This window comes from Schistocerca cancellata, chromosome 1 (assembly GCF_023864275.1).
Source record: "Schistocerca cancellata isolate TAMUIC-IGC-003103 chromosome 1, iqSchCanc2.1, whole genome shotgun sequence".
NCBI lineage: Eukaryota > Metazoa > Arthropoda > Insecta > Orthoptera > Acrididae > Schistocerca > Schistocerca cancellata.
In genome coordinates this window covers 911,674,908-911,699,507 of record NC_064626.1, presented here as the reverse complement: position 1 = coordinate 911,699,507, position 24,600 = coordinate 911,674,908, and the positions used below count along the sequence as shown (strand labels likewise).

The 24,600-nt window shown below is 36.2% G+C and overlaps 1 protein-coding gene and 1 long non-coding RNA gene across 3 annotated transcripts in view; both read right to left on the bottom strand.

The window, feature by feature from the left end:
- LOC126191234 (CUE domain-containing protein 1) overlaps positions 1–10,858 on the bottom strand; it is a 272,040-nt gene extending 261,182 nt beyond the window's left edge. For both annotated transcript variants that reach the window (XM_049932051.1, XM_049932042.1), the window contains exons 1-3: positions 10,521–10,858; positions 10,232–10,428; positions 9,022–9,203 (exon numbers count right to left, since the gene is read on the bottom strand). In XM_049932051.1, coding sequence (XP_049788008.1) covers positions 9,022–9,203; positions 10,232–10,330 — 281 coding nt within the window. In that variant the 5' untranslated portion in view covers positions 10,331–10,428; positions 10,521–10,858. The remainder of the gene's footprint in view (positions 1–9,021; positions 9,204–10,231; positions 10,429–10,520) is intronic.
- LOC126191248 (uncharacterized) lies at positions 448–6,361 on the bottom strand. The gene is made up of 2 exons (XR_007538333.1): positions 6,160–6,361; positions 448–824 (listed from the first exon to the last, which is right to left on the bottom strand). It is a non-coding gene; the product is annotated as an uncharacterized LOC126191248 (long non-coding RNA).
- Positions 10,859–24,600: the final 13,742 nt, after the last annotated feature.

Genomic DNA, 24,600 nt, shown 5'->3' with positions numbered 1-24,600 from the left:
TACTTTGCTAGTGTCTCTGTTGGTATGAATGGTATCAAATTTTTTAGCCATCAATGTTCCATAGCAAAATATTTTTGTGTTTATTGCAGTCCCGCTCCTCTGTTGTGTGACTACCATGGGTGAAATGCCTAAAGCATGGACTAGTAACTTGCAGACAAGGGTTCCATTCCCGCAAATAGCAACTTTTATACATATAATGCATAGCGACTAGCATGTTCATTGCTTTCGTAATGTTTCCATTTTGTCTAGTCCCTGGGTGATGAAAAGAATCCAAATACATGTCACTGATGGTTCCTCCGAATCTTCCAGCAACTTCTTGTGTGTTGTTGCTTGGTATTCAAAAAGCAGACTACTATTCCTGCTCCCACAAGGTATACGCTCAAGGTTGCCAAAAGGCTAACAAATTGTACTACATTCGAACTGGAAAGTCAGAAGTGAAACACGCTCTTGATTACCCAGAATTTTCACGTTAGTTTACTTAGCTATGTAGCTCACGAATAAAAGCAAGAAGAAACAATAATTTATACATCAGCAGAACTCACTCAAACAACAGTAGCACAAAATTATGAAACATAGTCTTCCTATTGCAGCTGTAACACTGTAACCAGCAGATGAGTCAATGGTAAACCACGGCTATGCTTACAAATTTGCAGTTATCTGTAATTGTGGAACGTTCCACATTACATATTCTATTGTTGAGTAATGTACAGCAAGGGGAATTTGTGTGTTTTCATGGTGTTAAATCACCAGTAATTGTTGCAGAGTTCTGCCTACGTCACCAGCCTCCTGTTGTTATCTTTTCTTATTTGTCTTCTTGTACTGTCCTGAAAACAAGATGCTGAAGTAAATGTGCGTATTCTGCATGGCAAAACATCTAACATACCATTCTCAAACAATAACAAACTAATACGGAATGAAGTTTATTGCAGTACAGAAGAAGGTTGACAATTAAAAAGAAAAATAAGTAAAAATAGGCTGATCATTTAATTGGTGCAGTTCAAAGGTTTTCTTGGTATTTTGTTACTGAATTCGGTTCTGGCTATTTGCAGAGTAAAAAAGAAAAAACTGAAGTGATACACGTCTGAACCAACAACTGCCCTTGACTTACAAGATGAACATGGCACCACATAGCAAATATTACCTCTCTGTCATTGCTCTGGTGGCAGTTAATGCACACATTTCACAACAACATACAAAACCAGTTGAAACTTAAGTAAGGACTGACCTTTTTAGGATCAAAAATTTAAATTTATGATCTCAGTGCCATATAAATGCCATGACTATTTAGATACGAAAACAGAATAGCCTAGTACAGAATTTGGCAGGATCACTCAGCACCAATCCGGAAAGTGAGTGAACGATCATGAGGTGCCAAACATCATCAACAATATTGCCAAGTCTCTTCTGCACTAGTAATACGAAGAACTTCACGCACAGCTTACAGCATCCTCACTGCCATCCACAGCCTGCTCCAAACTAGCACTCTGTGGAGCTGCAGTACCAGACATCGATCTAAGGAAACGCTTCAAACTGACAGACTGACTGACCATTGAAAAACAATAATTAGCTGCACACATATCCTTTTCAGTTTGTAGCTAAAGCTTATTTTAACAAAACTAAAAATATGTATGAACTGCTTTATCTAAAGCACCATGAAACAGTAAGATACTATGCACAGTTGATCTCAAACAGACTGTATCTACATTCAGTCTTGAGTCATACACGACTAAAGTATCAGTAATACCACAAAAATGTGTACATATTAAAGATAATATACTTAACACATCAACGCCATGCAGCAACAAATCAAACTGTAGATTCACATGAAAAATGAATATATGGCTGCTGAAGTAGAAGCAAAACAGAAAAAAACTGGCAAATGTGCAGTTGTGCACTTTCATTCATTTTCAGCTCCAAATGTATATGTAATGCTTATTAACAAGCTTGTTTATTGTTTCCAAAATTCTTCTCATCCAATTTGATACTGAGGTGATGAACCAAATTTAGCTTCATGTCACTGATAGTAGATTCACATCTGTTCAGAGACTTTTTCTGTTTTGTTGGTTATGCAACTTAGTATTTACAAAGCAGAGGACTATGGCTATCACTGCAAGGTTGCTAGGAGACGTGAAACACGGGATGCTAAGGTTCATCACTTAACTTGTAACAGTCAACTCAATTAAAGTAGCAGCGAAAGCAAGTGGTAAGGTACAGTTTTCGCAGTAAAACTGGAACCAATTTCTAAAGCAGCTACCATTTTAGAAAATGAAGACTTTACAACTATGCAGACAAGGCATTACTACAATAAAACATGCTCTCACTGCCACAATCATAGCTAAGGTAGATATCTCACAACCTGAAAGGTGACAAAAACAGTCAAGTGAATTTAGCATGATGAGTCCCATGCCCAAAAATAACTGTTATGACACAAATCACAGTTATGACAACAGTATTGTCAAGCAATGGCTACAATATTCAAAGTCTTTAGTATGCTAGTGACAAGCGGAATTCATTTTCACAGCTGTAATCTTAAATTGTTTAGCTAAATTCACTTCGCCTTCCCTTTTCATTTCTATGACTTAGCTGCATAATTCTCATGTAAGCTGCGATACTGAGACAAAATATTTATTTTTAGACTAACAGAATATTGTACTTCATGCAAGTAGCTGTACTTCATATAAGTAACATCTGTTCTTATCTTTAACATTGTGTCATGAGGCTCATCAAGCACTATTGGGGTGAAAGAGACCTGCTGCCAGTAGTGTCTTGCTAGCTCAGTGTTTCTGCACGTCTTGCCAAGGAAGCGCTGTGCAAGCTGTTAGTCATAAACTCGCTGCAGACAAGTGCACTCAAAGTTCTTATTTTTCGTTTTATTTAATGAAGCAGTAAACTGCTAGAAGAAATTCTTTAACAGAATCTGAATAAAACCTTTACACAAACCCACTTCAGTAAGTTGTATTAACAGTCACAGAAGTCTGCTTTGCAAATACTAAGCTGCACCACTATACAAAGGTCTCTGAAAAGTTCTGACTCAACTGTCAAGTATACAAATATGAGTTTTGTTTGTCATGTATGACCCATATGTCAGTGGAATAATTATGAAGTGAACATATTTATTAATATAGATCCTTCACACTAAATCTTTGTAATACACTGAAGAGTCAAAGAAACTGGTACATCTGCCTAATATCGTGCAGGGCCCCCATGAGAATGTAGAAGAGCTACAACACAACGTGGCATGAACTCCACTAATATCTGAAGTAGTGCTGGAGGGAACTGACACCACGAATTCGGCATGGCTGTCTATAAATCCATAACAGTATGACAGGGTGGAGATCTCTTCTGAACAGCATGTTGCAAGTCATCCCAGATATGATCAATAGTGTTCATGTCTGGGGAGTTTGGTGGTCAGTGGAAATGTTTAAACTCAGAAGAGTGTTCCTGGAGCCACTCTGAAGCAATTCTGGGTCTGTGGGTATCGCTTTGTCCTGCTGGAATTGCCCAAGTCTGTCTGAATGCACAAAGGACATGAATGGATGCAGGTGATCAGACAGGATGCTTACATACATGTCACCTGTCAGTGTCAGGTCCCATATCATTTCAGTTCCACACACTCCACACCATTACAGAGCCTTTACCAGCTTGAACAGTCCCCTGCTGACATGCAGGGTCCATGGATTCATGAGGTTGTCTCCATACCCATACATGGCCCTCTGTTCGATATAATTTGAAACGAGACTCATCCAACCAGGTGACACGTTTCCAGTCATCAACATTCCAATGTCAGTGTCGATGGGCCCAGGCAAGGCTACGGCTGTGTGATGCAGTCATTAACGGTGCACGACTCTTTTCTGAAGGCATTTGTCTCGAGTGCAGCCTTATAAGGAAGTAAAATGTGGGCAGTAAGTAGTTCTCACAAGAAGAGTATAAGGCAATTGAAATGCAGTGCTACAGAAGAATACAAAAATTTAGATTAGTATATTGCGCAACTAATGAAGGGCGTACTGAATACATGTGGAGAAAAAATAAATGTGGCACAACTTGACTAAAAGAAAGGATTGTTTGGTAGGACACAGTCTGAGACACCAAGAAATTGTCATTTCAGTACTGGAGAGAGGTGAGGGAGGATAAAAACTGCAGAGGGAGACCAAGAGATGAGTACAGTAAGCAGGTTCAAATAGTTCTGGGTTGCAGTAGTCACTAGGAAATGAAGAGGCTTGCATAGGATTGAGTACTGTGGAGACCTTCATTAAAAACCAGTCTTTGAACTGAAGAGAACAACAACACAAACCTCTTTATAAGAAAGGTGATGAGAAAGACTTAAATAATTACCATCCAGTTTTGTTACAGGCATCTTCTTCCAAAATATTTTTGGAATAATGTACTCAATGGTTATCCCACATTTTAGTAGAAACAACTAATGTAGCTTACCACAGTTTGGATTCCAGAAGTGATGCTCAACTGAGAATGCTATTCATACACTCTGTATTTTTCTGCAATCTTTCCAAGGCACTTAACTGCATAGGTCACATTACCTTCTTAGAAAAACTTAAACTTTATTGTACCGATGACTTTACACATAACTGATTTGAATCATACTTAAAAAATAGAATGCAAAAAAGTTGTTATGAATAATTCAAACTACATGAGATGATAGAAAATTTTAGTGACTGGGGAGAAATCACAAAGAGAGTCCCACTGGGTTCAATTCCAGGTCCACTCTCATTCCTTATATATGTGAATGACCTTCAACATAACATTGGCAAAACTGGCACTTTCTGCAAACAATATACATGTTATAATAAATCCTACTGGAGAAAAAGCAACAGAAAAGATTGTTAATGAAGTTTTCAAAGAATTATTAAGTGATTTACGCCCTAGATTTTGAAAAAGCACACCATTTTCAGTACTGTACAACAAATGGTCATACCAACAATGATATCACACATCAAGTTAATGTGGTATAATGTGCCAAATTTCTGGGTGTAAATACTGATGAAAAACTGAAATTGAAGTTGCACATTAGTGTGCTTCTCAAAAAACTGAGTTCATTAACTTTTGCTATTTGTATAATTGCTAGTCTCCAAAACCAATGAATCAGCATCGTGATATTTTGCACATTTCTACTCAATAATGTCTTACAGAATAATTTTTTGGGGTAACTTATCACTTCGAAAGTACTGACCACACAAATGTCAGCAGTAACAATAATATGTGGTGTTTATCCACTAGTCATATAGGCACCTCTTAAAAGAGTTAACCATTTTAAGTGCACCATTAGAATACATATATTCCCTAGTGAAATTCATCATAAATAATCCGTGACAATTTGAGAAGAATAGTGATGTCCATACTTACAACAGTAGAGAACACAATGCCCTTTATTACCATTTAATAAAGCTGTTTGGCTCAAAAGGAGTTCAATACACAGCAACAAAAATTTTTGATCATTCACCAAATAGCATAAAAGTCTGACAGGTAGCAAATCAACTTTTTAATCTAACATAAAATCATTCTCCTGGACAAAGTCTTCAGTTCCATGGGCGAATTTATATTTAAAAATGGGTAGCCTGTAAGAACAAAAATATTGTGTTTTTAAGTATAGTCACATCAGTAGGACTAAGGCATAGTAGATTAACACTAATCACGCATTAATATTCTGTAAACAGACTCGTTCCATAACAATTAGATGAAGGAAGGATTCCAACGACCTATTGAGCACTTAACAAACTAACTAACCTGCAAACTGTGTGGTGCAGTTTTGCCTCTACTTTTATATATGCATCTAAATTTATAAGTGAAGTGCACGGTAGAATGTACTTCCCATTGTCCTACTTATTAGGGCTCTTTCCATCACATTTGTGTGTGGAGCCCAGGAAGAATGATTGATTTAGTGTCTCTGTACATGCTGTAATTAATCGAATCTCATCTTTTCACTTCCTGTAGTAGTAATATGTAAAAGGTTGTAGCATACTTTTAAATCTACAAGTGACTACCATTTTTCAGCATCTCGGTTACAAACTCCCACACTCCAAATAAGCCTGTACCAATAAGTGCTATCATTCTTTGTATACATTAGTGAAGTCCTATTTGGTATGGATCCCACACACTTGAGCAACAGCCTAGAACAGGTTGAATGATACACAGCAACAATCTCACCTGATTTTATTTTTCCAGTCCTGCCAGTGATTCGAGTTCACCACCTGTTTTACTCACAATGGGGCCTATGTGACCATTTTTTCCCCAACAAACTGTCGTACCCAAGTATCTGTAAGAGTTGATCAACTTCAATTGTGATATATTCACACTACAGGCATAGGACACCAAGTTTTTTTCATTTTGTAAAGTGCATAATTTTATGTTTCTAAACATTTAAAGCAAGTTGCCAACCTTAGTACCTCTTTGAAATGACTGAAAAAAAAGAGGTTACTTAATGCTGTCCACCACGTCATTAATTTATGGTATGAACGACAATGGTCCCAACACACATCCTTAGGGCACACTTAAAATTTCTTCCAAATCTTTCAATATTTCACCATCCAAGATACCATGCTGTGTCCTTCCCAACAATAAATCCTCACTCCAGTCACAAATTTTGTTCGATACCAAACATGTTCATACTCTTATTATTAAGCATAGGTATAGTCTTACCGAGTCGAATACTTTTTGTACGTCAAGAAATATTGCACCTACCTCACTGCTTTGACCCATGGTTTTAAATGCAGGTGAGAAAAATGCCCTGAATGCTGATATCTGAAAGGACAGGAGAATTTAATAGGAAGAGGAAAAAGAAGAAGAAAAAGGAATAAAAGCACATAGCGGGTTTAACAGGACTGACATTTTTGGAATCCACGCTGGTTGACATAGAGGAGGTCATTCTGTTTACATACCTCATTATGTTTGAGCTCAGAGTACGTTTTGATGGAAGATCCTAAAACAGATGTATGTCAGTGATACTGGACAGTAGTTTTGTGGATATTTACCGTCCTGCTTGTAAAAGTGAGTGATCTGTTCTTCATCCAACTACTGGGCACAGTTTTTCTGTTCATGGGATATATTGTATACTACGGGCTATCTCTACAGCAAATGTTATATAGTATGTGTCACAGATTAGATTGGGCCTTGGACCTTGTACAATTTTAGCAATTTCAGCTGTTTGACAATACCATCGACAGAAATATCACACACGATTCATTTTTGCAGCAGTGTAGGAGTTTACCTGCAACACTATTCCTTGGTCTTCCTTCATAATGGAAAATTTGAAAACATGAGTTCAGCATTTCTGCTTTTGTTTTGCTACCCTCAGTTTCAGTTCCCGTGTCATCCATTAGTGCCTGGACACTTTTGTAATACCGACAGCTTAGACATATGATCTGAATTTCTTTGGAGTGTGAGAAGTCTTTCAATAAGATTCTGCTATGATAGCCATACAAGTTACACAAAAATTATCTATCTCTATCACACTGTTATTTGCAGATTACCATCATCAGACAAAAAAAGAGAGAGAGAGAGAGAGAGAGAGAGAGAGAGAGAGAGAGAGAGAGAGAGAGAGAGAGAGAGAGTTAATAATCATTCTGCTACAGTATGTCTCCTTTTCTTCCACAAACACATCAATGCCCACAATGTTTTGGAAAAGAAGTTCATGTAACTAAGTTATTAAGGAGATACTGGTGTCTGTATGTTCCTTTTATGGGCAATGTCCATAAAAATAATGGAGGAAACCAATATTGGTTAGGCAAGCACTCCCCCCCACCCAAAAGTTTGTGTGAGATCACAGAGAAAGGTACTTGCCGATGGAATAAATCATTAGATATAGAATTCAAATAATGCAACACAGACACATATTTTACAGGATTCAGAGGTCAACCAAAAGCTAGAATACGGTCCATCGGCTTTGGTTTGGGATGTAACTGTGTTGTGCTGTGTGACATCATTGAGGCTTGGCTTGTTTAAAGTGGATCGTTTCTGCAGATAGCATGTCAGAGTAAACAGAGGTGCACTCTAGTATGCAATGTTCATGTTTCTAAATTGTTTACGAGAGATGTTAGTGCAGCACTGGATTTAGTGCTGTTACTCAGTGTTTTGGGCACTTGTTTTTGTTGCCTTATCAGTGAGTTATTTGAATGTTGTTCATTATTGGCTTCTGATTTGTTTTCAGTTTTCAAATTGTTGGCCTGTTGTGTTGTTAATGGTTACAAGTTGTTTCCTTTTTTTGTGTGTGTTTTGTATGGTATTAGGCATAGATCTTACAATGAAATTTAGTAGATTTGTCAACTGTGGGAAAGTACATTTTTTGTATTTTTGGTCTCCATAGTAAGGAATGTAGTGTGATTCATGTATCTAATTTTCTTTGAGATGTGGGTATCTAAATTCATGCTGAATTAGTTTTTTATGATTTTGTGGTTTGTGTTGGTAGGTGAAGTTTGTATTTACAGTGGTGAGTATCAGGGAGTGTGCTGTTGTTGTTGTTATTATTTTAGTCTCATTAGGTTCTGATAACAGTTAGTTCTGATAGTTGTGGGTTCTTGGTATCACTTTCTTCGTTGAATACACTTGAAATAGAGGTGACCACCCTCTCAATGCCATCACAGATCAAAGTTGATACCGTCACAGATCAAAGCCAATGGGTGGTATCTCAACTTTTGGTAACTTCTTTCCAAATTTATTAAAGCTTCAATAAACACATCATTGTACACAATCTAGTGTGTGTAGAATCGACATAATTTTGATGTTATCTAGAAGGCAACAGTGTTCCTCTTCCATTCACTTTTATTTCGCCACCTATGCTTTCCATTTGCATATCAAATTAATTTGATAATGCCCTGTTAGCTTCGTGACCAAGTGTGGCCAAAAGAAGCACATCCCCTTTTGTTACATTGCACCAACTCATGTCTTAATATCTATTACATACAACTCACTCTTCTGTTTATGTATTTACACCTCAGGAAGTTAAGTCAATTTCAAAATATATCAAAATTTTCTACTCTATACTGAAAAAGCATAAAAGATTGACTTCATTACTTTGCAGGAGATGAACTTGTTATAATGGCAACCTCAGCAGTCGTGCCAAGACCTTTTGAAGTTTCCAATGTTTCCTTTTGTTCAATTTCATTGCGCAACTTCTCATTCTCATTGTCAGTTGTCATTGCCAAAAGCTGGTCAATGGTTGCATCTACAGCACCTTGATTTGCCCTTAGGACTGCCTGTGTGCAGAAGGATAAGAACATATTTAAGTTCATGCAAAGCTGACCACTATTAAAACAGCTTTTAGCACAACGGTTTGTTAAAAGGAGAACAAATATAACCTTTGTGCCATTAACCTCAATTATTGGGAAAAAAGCCACTGAACAACAACACAACAAAGCATCTGGTACCAGACTAACCACAAATAAATAATCTGCTGTTCTCTTGGCTCTCTACAGGCAAATTACAAAAATTAAAATTACTCTTATTCTATACGAGTGACAGCATTAACTTCCTGCACGATTCAACACACATTAAAACTAGCCAACATCTTCAAAAGACTTTCTTTGACAAAGCAGCAATGATTTTTTCTTTAATCTCAAAACTTAATAGGTCTAATTAATGAAGTTTCAGAAAGTCTACCTATCTTATGCACAGTAACTCCTTTCCTAAATAAAACAAAAAAACCAACAACAGCATTTATTATGGTCCAAAGCGAGATGCCTAGAGAGTAAACTGCAAGTCGCAGGCTCTAGTAAAATGAGAAAAGCTAGTGATATTTACAAATATTATGAACGCCTCTCATAGTTAAAAAATAAATTTCATTTTGACAAAAGATCCTTAAAAAACCTGCTTGTTGACTGAAATTCATGAAAAATCAAGATACCACAACCCTCATTCTTATTTTGCTTCTATTGCACTACAGTCTCCCCCTGGATCTTATTCTTCTCCCTGCCATTAACTGGACAGGAGGTCAATGACAATATTATGTTATACAATAAAAACCATCATCAGATCAGAAATATATCTTCGATTTCTACCTCTCTTGGTTCTGTTCCAGTTCACCAACTTGCAATTTTCATTCAGCATGCACTATGTCTTACTCACAGTGTTTTCGGTGAAATAAACGGGAAGGAAGCATAGTCTGGGACGATAACATGCTTTTTTTTTGTTACACATCAGTACTAGTACCCCACTGATAGTACTAACTGCTTCTGCATTTTTAACAGAGTTCTTATGATATACAAATTCAAATTAAACTTTTTACCTCTATAACTTCATCGTCCATATCTGGAAACATTGTTCTGAAGTCTGCCATGGCTTGGTGAAATTCCAATTGTGTGGTTGGCTGTTGAACTGTGGCCATCGTGTAATCGGCGAGTATGTTAAACCTACTTTTCTCATTAAGTTAATGTTTCACATTGCCTTAATATATCTTGTGATCATGTTCCATAAGAGCAAAAACTGCAAAATAAAACAACAACTGTATCTGTTGTAAACCTTAGTAAGGCAAGACTCAAATACTTTATTGTGTAATACAACAGATGACAGCTAACCCTGTATCACGCTACGGACGATCAGTGTTGTGAGAATTAAGGAGACGCATTTCCGACATCAGCTGCTGGACAATTCAAGTAAAGAGCAAATTAAGTTTGCTAAGATTTTAATCCTATAAGGTCAGTTATCGAACTTCAACCGTTGGAAGTAACAGTCAGCTGTAAAAATGCAAACATATATTCAAATAAATGACTCATTTTCAATTTTCTTTCAACGAGACGTGGAATTCCTGCAAATATGGCCTCATTTCGGACATTAGTTCAATAAAATTCTACTGAACTATACAAATTCTAGCGATGTATACACGAACAGCCATTTTTTTTTACGCTGCTCATCAAAGCATTCTAGCTTCGCAGAGACTCCCGCAAATACTGTGCGTGAAAAAGTGCGGATCATAACGGAGCGGCTGCTTCCCTAATTGGCTGCTGTTTGTGAACACGCAACGATCACATGCGGCTGCAAACAGGATTTCGTAAACCGATTTTCCATTACCGTTTCTGAGCGGTCATGTTAACACTTCAAGATTGGTTCTGGAAATGTGCTTCTAGTTTCGGGTAATATGGACGGAGTGGCTTTTTGTGCAGTGAAGGATAAGTATAAATATTAGATTCAAGCTGTTTACACCTCGTCTGATTGAAGAGAAATAGCGACTGTGCTGACTAAATCATAAACTGTAAAACCGGGTTCACACAAGCAACAAAAGTATCGCGACAGCTAGTGGTATACTCCAATTGCATTGCAGTTGCATGTGTAAACTCAGAGCTTTTAGTAGGGAAAAAGCCCCAAAAAGCTCAGCTTGGTAGTACCATAGTTTAACCTGTGGTAGCACTTCATTGCCAACTTTCCTACCACCACTGCTCCCTGGTGGCAGTAGGCTAGTATTTCGAAACACGAGCATTCTGTCGCAGTTATCGTGGTGTATTTGCTGCTGTACACCATTGGATTCCAGTGAACGATGGCCGGCACGTACACTTTCGTACAGTCTTAAAAGATTTTTGAACGAATAAAGAAACTTAATGTATTTAACCGAAAAAGCGAGTCGTATAAACTCGTAATTTGTGAGCCCAAGCATCGTATAAATTGTGGATTATACGCAGGAAATAGTTCCACAATGTAATATGGCAGCTGTTAAATTAATAATTGTTATTCGAAAAGCCTGTGTTGTAATAATAAAAAAAGGAAAAATAAATAGATATCACTAAATATTATTGAATATTCATATGAAGACACGTTTTTGTAGGATATGATATGACTGCATTATTAGAAATGTTATGTGCTTATTTGAATTTTTCTTGGCTTTCGGACTTCGCTTACATTTGAATTGTAATTCCAGGCAGCGGAATCTGAGAACACCAGCGCTTGTCATAATCAATAAAATCCTCCTTGTATGATTTTCACTTCACTTCAACAAATAAAGAATACTTGATTCTGTTGTTCATATGCACACATATGATACATAAAACTTATAACACTTCATATTTAAAATCGCACATATTCATCGTCCTTCTACATACGAGAGAGTGTGTGCAAAAACAAAAAACTGAGCAATAAAATTGAACGAATATTTTTTCATTTGAGTGTGCCGTACTGCACATTCATAATTAACGTCTTTGCCAATGCTTATGACTGATCGGTGTTTCAGTTTTTTGTTTTCTAATAAATCTTAATTTTACGATATCCTGGGGGTCTCTCACCATGTAGCCATACATGCCTTTATCGACGAATATAATCATATTCCAAAATCTTGGAAGAATTGCGCGTCTGCTGATGTTTTTTACATGCCAACTGTTGGCTTGTTTGCCATTTGTAATCTCCCTCCTACTTCCTTCTTCCTTCGATTGTCCACATTAGACAATGCCTAGTCCAAGTAATTAATAAGCAAAGTCTTCTACGAAGATTCGAGAGGAGCGAAGATTACAATGAACCTTCAAATTTCCTTAGCTTGTCATATTGAGATGGCTCCAGTTCTTCTTGTCTAGGGGCCTGATTCTTAAAGCTGAAGATCTAACATCAAGTCCTCATGGTTGGTTTTAACTGAACAAATTAGAAAATCGTTGGTGTAGAATTTTTTTTTACGGAAATATACTTGCCACTGATTTTCTCACGTTTTAGTATATCATACAGGATTTGGATTTTTCACATTAACAAAGCCGAAATTACATTGTTCACACCAATTATACAAAAATACGTTCGATCACATCAGAGACATGTTTAAGACTCTCGCACTGTGTGAAAATAACAATATTCCAAAGGGTATACAATTTTTCTTAAAAAATTAATTCCTACTAGTTTTCCTTATATTATTAATTTCATCTCGTTGAATCGGGTGTACTGCTGGTGGTCTGCGTTTTTCTAACACAATATTTCGACGTCCTACATCGACGTCTTCATAAGGTGCTTCCTGTGACTAGAAATTGCGTTAGGAAAACGCAGACCACCGGCAGTGCACCCGATTCGACGAGATGTCACAAAATTGCCAGGAAAGTCTAAGGAATTACGTTATTAATTTCGATTATCATTTCATAAATCAATCTAGAAATAAACATAGTAAATGGTGCAGGATTGTGTAATAGAAATTTTAAGTGTTCAAATAATTCGTAATTTCAAATGTTTCTAAAAAATGTTAACTGCACATTCAGAACTCGTACTTATCGATTATGACATCGAAACTAAAATATTTTATAAAGTAATTCCTTGTCATAAATTTTAGCTTGAAATATAACATACTGTGTATAAAATTATATGAAAGTTTTCAGAATAGCAGCTGAGATAATACTGACCCATCCAAAATTCGAAAAATAATGCTGGTATCGACAACTACTTTTGAGGAAAAGTAGTGTAAGAGGAGGATGTCCCACAAGCCACAAGCTGTGTCACCACATAAGATGCGTGTGTGGCCCTGGCTTAATAGCTGTTTTCCAGGCGCCATATTTAAGTGGCCTAGCAAATCCGCTTCAGCCCTTAACATTTAAACGCGAGAGCGAAAAGCGGTTTCCGAAATTCGGTTTTCGTCCTCCAGAAGATTTGTCCCATATAAACGTGGTGGATCTGCCTGAGCACAGAATCTTTCAATTCAGAACGCAAGATCTATTTACACTGGACAACACAGTCAAATGTTGATGTTTTTCTTTAAAAAACGGGATGGCAACACTATGCCACTTCACTTAGCCTCGTAACAAACTGTGAACTGATGTTGTAAATAAATAATATTTATTTATTTTATAATGTCAGAAAACATACATCACATATTTAAAATAATACATTCATAATTTCATTCTGGTACTATAAGCATTATCAGTTTTCTACAAACATGTGGTTTTTAAGTACACACATTTTTAATGCTTTGTGGCCAATACTTAGCCACCTTCCAGGCTTCTTGAGTAGTTGCCACCATTTCTTTTAGTGAGCATGTAACTGGACACAGCTTTCAGATGAGGAGATGATACATGGTTTGCTCTACTCCGAATGTTTCACAGGATGGCGTCACATGAAAATTCTCATTTCTTCAGGTTTACCTTACACCTGCCAACTCCAGATCATAGCCTGTTGAGGGCCTTACACCTGCTAACTCCAGATCATAGCCTGTCGACCATCGTTCTTGATGGCCACAGGGTACGTTCTCACATGCTAACGTCCATTCTGTGATATTGTGGTCTTGGTTACACCAGTCATTTAGTCTGGATGCTGAAGACTGTTTAGTGCAGCTTCGCCTTGATTTGAGTCAGACAGTTTCTGGTGAGTACCCTCCATTTACTGCTTTTTTCTTTACTTCTTTTTAGTTAGGTGGTAGATTCACAGCGGATAATGTCTGGGGGTGGGAGACCTATTAGACCATTGGTTCCCACCAGTGTTCCGCATGAGATATGGCCTGCAAAAGACATAAAATTGCGAATTTTTATTAGTTTCAGGTCATTAAGGATTTCTTAGGCGGATTGTGCAGGGCCATATTCCTAGTGCACAGTGGCAAGCATGAGTGGCTAGGGTGATGGAAGGGGAGGGGGGGGCGAGCGATTGCTGTCACAGCATAGTGTGGGCTGTGTCAGTGATTCTGTTTGGATGTTTAGTGGTTCGATGGCATCAGTAGTTTAACTGACCTGTCAGCATGCTTGTCAGTTTATGACTAATGTAAAAGAGGTAAGTACTCATTTTTCTGAGTTAAACACTTTCAATCAAAAATTGGCATTAGAAAAGGAGTTACAGACACGAGTAAAACCATGTAGGTGTGTATTACAAAAGTACACTACAGTTAGGTACCTTTTGTTGAGTATTTAATTAGAATATCACATTACAGAGCGATATATAACCCATACATTTGTAAAAATGTATGTGTGCAAGCTGCATCACATCTCTTCCTAAGCTACTGGACCAATTTCAACCAAATGTATCACTTACTGTGTAGAAAGAATAGCTACGGGGGTAATAACCACCTACCTATCAAACAGATGGAGTGAAAAAGCAATGTATCTCACAACATGCGAAAACTCAGAATTTATTCATCAATTACTTGAGAATGAGAGCACTTAGTGACTTGCAGCAGACTTTGCACACAATTGCAGCCCTTCACCAAACTTTTTCTCGCTGACAACCCCCACAGAATGGGGAAAAGAAAAAAGTTTATTGCTTAATATGTCTTCAATGTTTGTGCAGTAAAACTCTCGCATCAGGCATGAAGTTTTATTATTTCTTTTTCATTAACATCATTCGCGACACATTTTGCAGACAGTACTCACGTATACCAATGAATGAACTTCCAAAGTTATATCATTGTACAACATATAGTTCAGGAAACATAAACACTGATATACGTGAACACTGCCGCATCATGCATGACTTTTAAATTTATTATCTCTTTGCTACTAACTGTATTAGCGTTTCACTTCGCAGGCAGTATCCACCTGTTGCACTGAATGTACCTCCAAAATTTTATCATTGTACTACCCATATTTTACGAGATGTGACGTCATACACATTGAGCAGCATGAAAACGAAAATGCAAGACGAAATTTGCTAGCGATATACGTGAAAGATGTGTACAAATTTCTGTGAAATATGCTCAATATATGTGGAATATTTGTGACATGCGCATATGCAGGCAAAACACTGGGTAAAAAACTCCTCTGAAACAGATGGATCGGTTTCAGTCAAACTTGGCTTACATATCACTTACTATTTGGAAAGAAATACTGTGGTGGTGAGAATCAGCAACCTCATGTTGAGGTTGCGGGTGATAATATGGAGAGAATAGGGAGGGTGTTGCAGGCACGGACAGACAGGAAATGGGGAGGTGTAAATGGAAACAGATATGGGGGAGGAGGAGATGGATAGAGAGAGGGGAGGGGGAAATGGACAGAGGAAAGCTAGAGTAGGAGAGGGACAGAGAGAGAAGGTGGAGGAGATGGACAGAGGAGGATGTGGATAGAGGGGGTGAGAAGAAGATAGAGGGATTGGCAAAAGGGACTCAGAGGGGGAGGAAGAGATTAACAGAGGAAGAAGGAACAGATGGACAGAAGGAGGAGGAGCAGATGGACAGAAAGAGTGAGGAGGAGCAGATAGACTGAGACAGGGGAGAGTAGCAGATGGACACAGAAGAACGCAGAGCAAAAGGACAGAATGAGGGGAGGAGATTATGGATGAATAGAATTGGAATAAATGCATACCTGGACAATGCTAGAAAATAAAAATACTAAAAGCACATTTATTTTTAATTTATTTATTTACTTTGCTATGAAAAATATATTATTTTTAAGCATTACCTTGTTATGCTTATATTCGATTTCATTCACATAATTTTCAGAAAATTGCACCTTACAGAAAATATGACAGTAGATAAAGTACATTTGAATTTACGTTTTGCATTGAGTTGACAGCATCACCCACTGACCAATCTTACACTGTGGCATTCATGGTGTATGGCCCACTGCTTCTTCCTGTTTTTCCAGTGCTCATTTATTTCCCCTCTGCACTCTGTTCCAGATTTGCCAAATCACTCTGGCAAATTCCTTAACAGACTCTCTAGTCTACCCTTTCTTCTTTTTCAATGTGTTCAACGCTGATGGCATTTTACTACCATATGTTCGTGTTCTGCATCACCATAAATGTCATCCTTACCATATCAGTCTCCACCAAGAATTAATTGGCACTGATTGTATGTGTCACACTGAATTCTGCTGATGGGCACAACTTCAGATTCAGAGGTATGACACACTTACTAAATTGAATTACTTACTGATGAGGCTACATTCACGAACTATGGAACTGTTAATGTGTATAACATGAATTATAGGGCAACTGAAAATCCATGTTGGCTGTGGGAAGTTGCACATCAAAAACCATGGCCGGTGAATGTATGGTGTGGGATTCTGGGGGACAGAATTAGAGGCCCCTATTTCATCGAAGGAAATCTTAATGGTAGGAAGCACACCACATTCCTGCAAGAAACGTTAGGTCTGTTATTGGAAGAAATACCTTTAGAAACAAGGAACAGAATGTTGTATCAACACGATGGGTGTCCGGCACATTTTTCTCTGATGGCTAGTAATGAGTTGCAGAGACAATTCCCAAATCGTTGGATTGGATGAAGATTTGCAACAGAGAACTGTCAAAGCATGTGCTTCGATAAGTGCCGAAGTGATAAGGAATACCACTCAATCCATGATAAGGAGACTGCAGCACTGCACTGATACCAGTTGTTATCACTTCGAACACCTTCTTTAAATGGACGATCATGCTACCTTTGTGATGTTCATTGACCTTCAAAGACCTTACTGCTACACATCATTGGTTTCATCTCGATAGCCACTATCAGAAAATAAGTATCAAGCTATAGCACCCCATTTAAAGAAACAAAAGTTGACCTTCATATCTCTGAAGCGACCCCACCTAGCGACAAAAAACCAACGTTATATTAAGGGCCCCATTGTCCCACGAAACGTTTGCCCCACAAACTTTTCATCTCCTATCATACTATCAGTAATTCTTGGTGGCAATAGTTAGTAACTCACGCTGTAGATCAAGCATGAACACAGGAAGATGCCATGAACTATGAAGAAAGAAGCCAAATAGAAACAATGAACAGTCCAAGCTTAAGATGTGCAGCATCAACCATATTTGTATAACTAAGACGTCATGGTTATGTGATTACAACAATGTTGGACAGTAGACCCATTTAGTAGGTTCTCGCTGACTTTTCATTTTCTACTAAATGGATATACTATAATTTACTCTTCAGGCCCAGCTCACGAAAAAAAATTAATACAAAGAATATTTTTTCACATCACATTCACCAATTTTTACAAATAATTAGTTTTTTCATACAAAAGGTGAACATAAGAAAATAGATTTTATAAATTCTTTATAAAAGGTGAACATAAGAAACTAAAATGTAATATTGTTTTATAGAAGGTGAACATAATAAAATAAATTAAATGCATTATGGTTAATGTAAAAAAGTATCTGTTATTCTTTGAATTCTGTAATAAGAAGATATAAAATACAATTAATAATCAACTCATTTTTAATTTAATAAGAAAATCTTAGACATGATTAAAGAAGTGTCTCTAAATAGGTGCATTATTAATGAAATTTTTTTTATATTATTCTTTGAATTTCCAGCAAGTATACTCATCTGCCCTGGAATAATAAATTCATTATCAAAACTTCCACTTTGTGAAATCAATATCAGTTCTAACTCAATTAATTTAAATTAAATTACTTAGAAAAATTTTTTAAATGAATATTTTTGTATCATGTTCAAGAGTTTTCAAAAATAATCATTTTTCACACAAAATGTGAATCTAAGAAAATAAAATTTAATATTTTTTTTAAAAGGAGAATGTAGGAAAATAGAATTTAATACTGTTTTACAAAAGGTGAACATAAGAAAATAGAAGTTAATATTATTTTATAAAAGGTAAACAATAAGAAAATAAATAAAAGGCATTATTGTGAATACAAGAAATCTATTCCTTTCCAACTCTTTCTTCTTTATCAGCAATAAGATTTTTATGATCTGTTGTATCTGATATGTTTTTAGAGGTAAGACTTATTTACAGTGTTACCACAATTACATGTAACTTTAATTTTCTGATGTATTGATACACATTCTTTACAAATCTAACAAAATCCATCTTTTCGAAATTAATCATTATGAAATTCATTAATATTCTTTTTCTCTAAGTAGTTACCAGGCCGATATACCTGTTGGTATTGTCCGTTCCAAGATTACAAAATATAATAGGAAAAATAAAAATTCATTCTCCAAAAAAACAAATTCTTATGTTTTTATTTTCTTCTGAAAGTACTTCAAAATGAAATGCAAACAATCTCTAAAGAGATTCTTGAGTTTCTCCCAGCGTATTTGATAATCAAAATATAATTATAGTTTGACGTGAAGACCACTGAACTTTTTGGCATGTCTTGACTTCCACGTATTTTCTTTTTAATGGAGAACACTACGAACAAACGGAGGGAGTCGCCATGGGTAGCCCACTCTCACCGGTGGTAACGAATTTGTACATGGAGAACTTCGAGGAGGAAGCCCTGTCGTCATCCGAATGGAAAGCTACTTGCTTTTTCCGTTACGTGGACGACACGTTCGTCATCTGGCCACATGGTATGGATAAACACATCTAAACTCCATACACCCCAACACCAAATTCACTATGGAGACTGAAACGGAGGGTAAATTACATTTCCTTGACGTCTTGGTCAAGAGAAGGGCTGACGGAACCCTAGGTCATGGGGTGTATCGGAAGACAACGCACACTGATCTGTATTTGCACGCAGACAGCTGCCACCACCCTTCACAGAGGAATGGGGTACTTAAAACTCTAGTACATAGGGCGCGCACTATCTCTGACACAGAGAGTCTACCCCAGGAACTGGAACATCTGAGAACTGTATTTCGAAAAAATGGGTACTCAGAGTGGCAGATTCAACGTGCTCTCCACCCAACCACTACAGCACAGCCTGTGGAGATGGATGAAACCACGAGGGAGGAGGTAGGCACTGCGTTTATTCTATATACAGGCGCACTCTCGGGGAAAATCGCTCGCATTTTGAAGAAACACCAGGTCGGAACTGTGTTTTGTCCTCCGAATAAAACTCGTGCACTGGAGGGGAGCGCCAAAGATGGCCTCGGTTTGAGGAAGGCTGGCGTGTACCAGATTCCGTGTCAATGTGGTAAGTTGTATATTGGTCAGACGATGCGTACCGTCGAGGATCGATGCCTTGAACACCAGAGGCACACTCGACTGATGTATCCGAGCAAGTCGGTGGTCGCTGAACATTGTTTGTCGGAAAATCACGCTATGGAGTATGAACGCACGAGCATTCTGGTACAGACGTCGAGATGCTGGGACAGCGTTGTTAGAGAGGCAATCGAAATTCCCACCAATGACGACCTCATAAACCGTGACTGTGGCTATAATCTTAGCAAGGCTTGGGAACCAGCGATTGGGTAAATCAAGAGTAAGTCAAGCAAATGTATAGTTGTGACGACCACGGCGGACAGAGCCATCACACCGACGTCATTTCAGACGCCGTCGCAATCTGTTCCACCACGCGACCGTGGCGCGGGGTGCGGACAGCGGAGGGAGCGCGCTGCGGGCGGAGGGTATTTAAATCGGCCGCCGCCGCGACCGAACTCAGTTCCCTCTGAGCAGCTATAGCGTATGGATCTCTGTGCCGGCACGTTCACAGTAGCTCAGTCCGTCAGTTCACCTGATGATGGCGACATGTATGATTGCCAAAATATTGTGCCCGTTGAACACTGTAGACTGGCAGTACACCCATGAATATTTTGCATCTCTAAAGATTTTTTAACTTTTTCTAATTTTCTATTCATTTTTGGTAAAAATTTTCTGTAAGTGTTCTGTGCTCTGTAGTTTTCTTACCATACATCGTCACATATGCTATAGTATCTGTAGGAATATTTTCATCAAAAGTTATACAAAGTTCCATTCTTGTTTTCTATGAAGATACAATATTCTTTCTATGAGTCATGTTAACCACATAGATTGGATGTTCATTATGAAATTATGTGAGGTTACGTCAGTGTCTGATTTGAGTAGTGTAACTCGTTTAAAATCGAGAAATGCATCGAATATTTTGAGAAAATTATTTGGAGGATTATTATTCCATATTTATTGCTGGCAATTTTCGTTTCTTCCATTTTACAAGTACAAATTCTCTAGATTAACTTTGTCGAATAATGAAGAGTCAAGTAATTGATTATATTTGCAATTTGTTTGAAATGTAAAAAATACAAAATAAGGCCTATCAAATTCCACTAAGTTACAGTAATTTGCGATATCTAGTTCGAAATTTATCTTGCTACTCAATCCTGCAACTTCTACAGTTTGTAGTTCATAATAAAAAGTATTGAAATTTTCGGATTTTTCAGAATATTTTCTCGTTGTTTTAACTCTTAACTTGATTCATATTTAACAATTTATACACTAATCTCAATCGATTCTGTTACAATTTTTCCTTCCTTGTGAAGTGTATCATTAATTTCAATTGCAGCATCATCATCATCAGGCCATTTAAGAATTGCATCTCCAGAACTAGTAGATCTAGTAAAAATTACTGTTAAATCTCCTTCCCAAACAATTTCTTTATAATCTTTAAAAATCCACCAAGCTTATTTTATCATTAACAGATGAAGTGAAGTATAACATAGCTGTTTATGAGCTAAAACGATGTATCGTTCAAGATAAAATATTATTTATTTTCTTTATGGTCACAAAATCAAACAGTCCTGCCATGTAATTATCAATTAATTTTTATTGTATTTACCTTCATATGTTTTATAATCTGATTCTGACCCATCTGGATCAGCTATAACAGTTATAATGTTCATGTACAATTGTGCATGATTCGGATGAAACCATCTATCTCCAATATTTATTTCAATTTCTGTAACCTTGTTGGGTGCATTTTAATTACTTCTTGTTTTCTCATTCACAGGAAATGAGTAAACTTGTTAGCTCTAGATTTTGTTATGATTTATTAAGGATAAAATTTATTAAGAAATTTTTAAAAAACTGCTACACAAGCACAATTAAAGTCAAAGAGATTTTCATTTTCAGAAACAATAGTAATTTTTAAATCTTGAATAGTATCAAAAATAGTAATATCTACAGAATAATATGGTTCATAAATTATTGGTCTCAAAAATTCAGCATTTGGTTAAAATGAAGCAATAATATTAATTTCTCTATGAAAATTATCTGTATATTTAACAAATATTCCATCAGCTAAATTAAAATTTATAGTAATTTATTCCTATGGAATAATTTTAGGAATATCTTTAGTAACAGTTTGTTTATTAGGTTCAATAATTTGATTATTAAATCCTAAAACTTGAACAACACAATCTTCTTTATCCATAAATAATTTTAATCACTTTCAGTGACAACTGTACTGAAAATTTCATCTGTTTAAATATGAATATTTGGCTTTTTCGATTGAATAAACTTTTCTAAATTTTTCAAACTATATTACCTATAGGAGTTTCAATTGTTTCTCTGCTGATGTAAACTTTATTATTTTTCAATGTAACATTTGTAGTTAAGAAAGTTGAATATAAACCTACTAGTGAAACATTTTTATAGGTTTCTCTAATTCGAATGATTAATCTTCTTTTAAGAATAGATGATTTATCATTTAACTGAAATAATCTATTTATTTGCTATTAAATAAATTATTAACTAATGATAGTTTGGGAACCAAAAATAAGAATTCCAGAATAGGTATCAAAAAATAGCATGGTAAACTTTTACCAAATTCTATTCGACAGGACCAAGTGGTTGTGGAAAGCTAATGTCATTGATTGGCTATTATATTCTAGCCACAGGATGGCTGAATTGGATTAAAATTAAGATTAGATCAAACAAAATATCTAGAATTTATGAAAGGATGTGAAAAAAATTAATTTATTGAAAATTTATTGAAAATAATGCATAAATGAAGAAATTATTCCATCAGATCAATGTCAAAATAATTCAGTTATATTTGATGACTTCATTCTTGAAAATCAACATTCAGTTAGACATATTTTACTAGAGGAAGACATAATGGAATAGATTTTTTTATTTTGCTCGAATTTATTAAAGAATATCAAAACAATTAGACAGAGATAATCTTAATTATTAAATATTTTCAGACAAGATGACACAAATTTAAATCATATTAATCATGTGTTGGTAGTGATTTAAAGTTTGACAATTTTAAAGAAATGTATAGTAAATTTTGAACTGATCAGTTTGGATTTTTTATGATAGATACGACTAGAAATCCGAATAAAGTAAGTTCAAAAATAAAATATCGAATTTCTTAAAAGTGTTAAACATACACATTAATCATAAACATTTAAAAACGTTTGTTTAATACTTTTCATCTCCAATAAACGTTCATAATTTACAATGCAGAAGTTGTTAAAAAAGCTAAACAAACTAGAAAGGAAGCTGAAGAATTGAAAGAAAAATTCATGCTCTGGAATAAACAACCATGAACAGAACATGAAAATATTAAAAAGGTCAACCAGTTATCGATTAAACTGAAAAACTTAAACAAGGATTAGGAGATTATGTTTCGAAAGCTATAAAAAGGAGAAGTTGAAAAACAAATGATTAATTATCAGCAACAAACTCATCTAGATGGATTTGGAAATCTATCACCAATCAGAAAAGTACGAAATTAGTCTGATGATATTCCTATTAAATATGACTATACACATAAGTGAATCAGAAATTCAAACTGCATTGCAAAATATGAAGAAGAGAAAAAAAAGTGCTGTTAAAAAATAAAGGAGACACAGTCTATAAGCTTCTTTGGCAGTTGCCAGGATGTTGTTAAAAATAAAAAAGGAAGATGTTACAAAAATAAATGTTAGTGAAAGAATGTTAAAATACATTAATCATTGTGAAGATCCAACTTTTGAATTAAAACATGTTGATAGATTTAAATTTGTTGGCTGTTTCCCAGTTGTTTTAGATGGCGATAAATTTAAAAAATTGGTGGAAAAGAACACAAAGGCACAGATGGTCTAATGAATCTTAACTAAAACACAAATTACTGTGGATCATATGGGAGAAAAATTTGATTCTGTTGATTTATCAAGTTATGCAGATATGTTGTACCGTTCAGAAGCATTATATTCTTAAACTAATACAAATAAAATAAAGTCAAGTACAGGTAAAAATTACATTAAACTGGTAAAAGAAAATGTTAATGTCAGTTTTCCAAGAGTATATCAAGCATCATCACGTTCTTCAGATTATTCAGATGCAAAAACTGGTGAAGTTTTAGTAAAAATATATTCAGAAGAACCAGTTGAATATATGTGAATGGAAGATGTTAGAGACTTAATTGATAGTTTAACAGTAATTCGTGGTGAAGTATTAGCTAGAAATGAAAATTACCATAATGAAAAAGTTGGAATGATGCAGAAGGTAACAAACAAATTTGGCGCTTTATTATTAACAATTCCAAAGAAATTCCATGTTTGATTGGATTTTAGAATAATTTACCACTTATGTTTTGGAAAATTAACAATGGCCTTACTGCAGTGGATACACTGGTTTCTGTCAGATCATGGAAATTAAGCACTGTCGGGAGTGGCCGCCACTTGGATGGGTGACTATCCTGGGCGCCATGCACTGTTGCCATGTTTTGGGATACACGCAGTCTCGTGATGCCAATTGAGGAGATACTCGACCGAATAGTGGCGGCTCTGGTCGATGAAACCCATTATTACTTCTGGGAGATGTGTGCTCATCACATGCTCCTCCCATCCGTATCTGTAGCTCAGGATGTCACGGCGGTCCGATGGTCCTGACGGGTCACTTGTGGCATGAAGACGGAGTGTTTTCTTTTGGAAAAGTGAAAAATATGGTAAAGGAATAGTAAATTGGGCTTTAAATAATTTACAATTGCAGAGACGCTTCTATCAGGATAATCGTTCTGCAGACATTTCACTGAACTAGAAGAAAGATTAGCATGTGGTGGTCCAGGAAAAAATGAATTAGATGAAGCTTGTAAAAAAATGGTTTACCTAATGTGATCATAAAGCTTTAG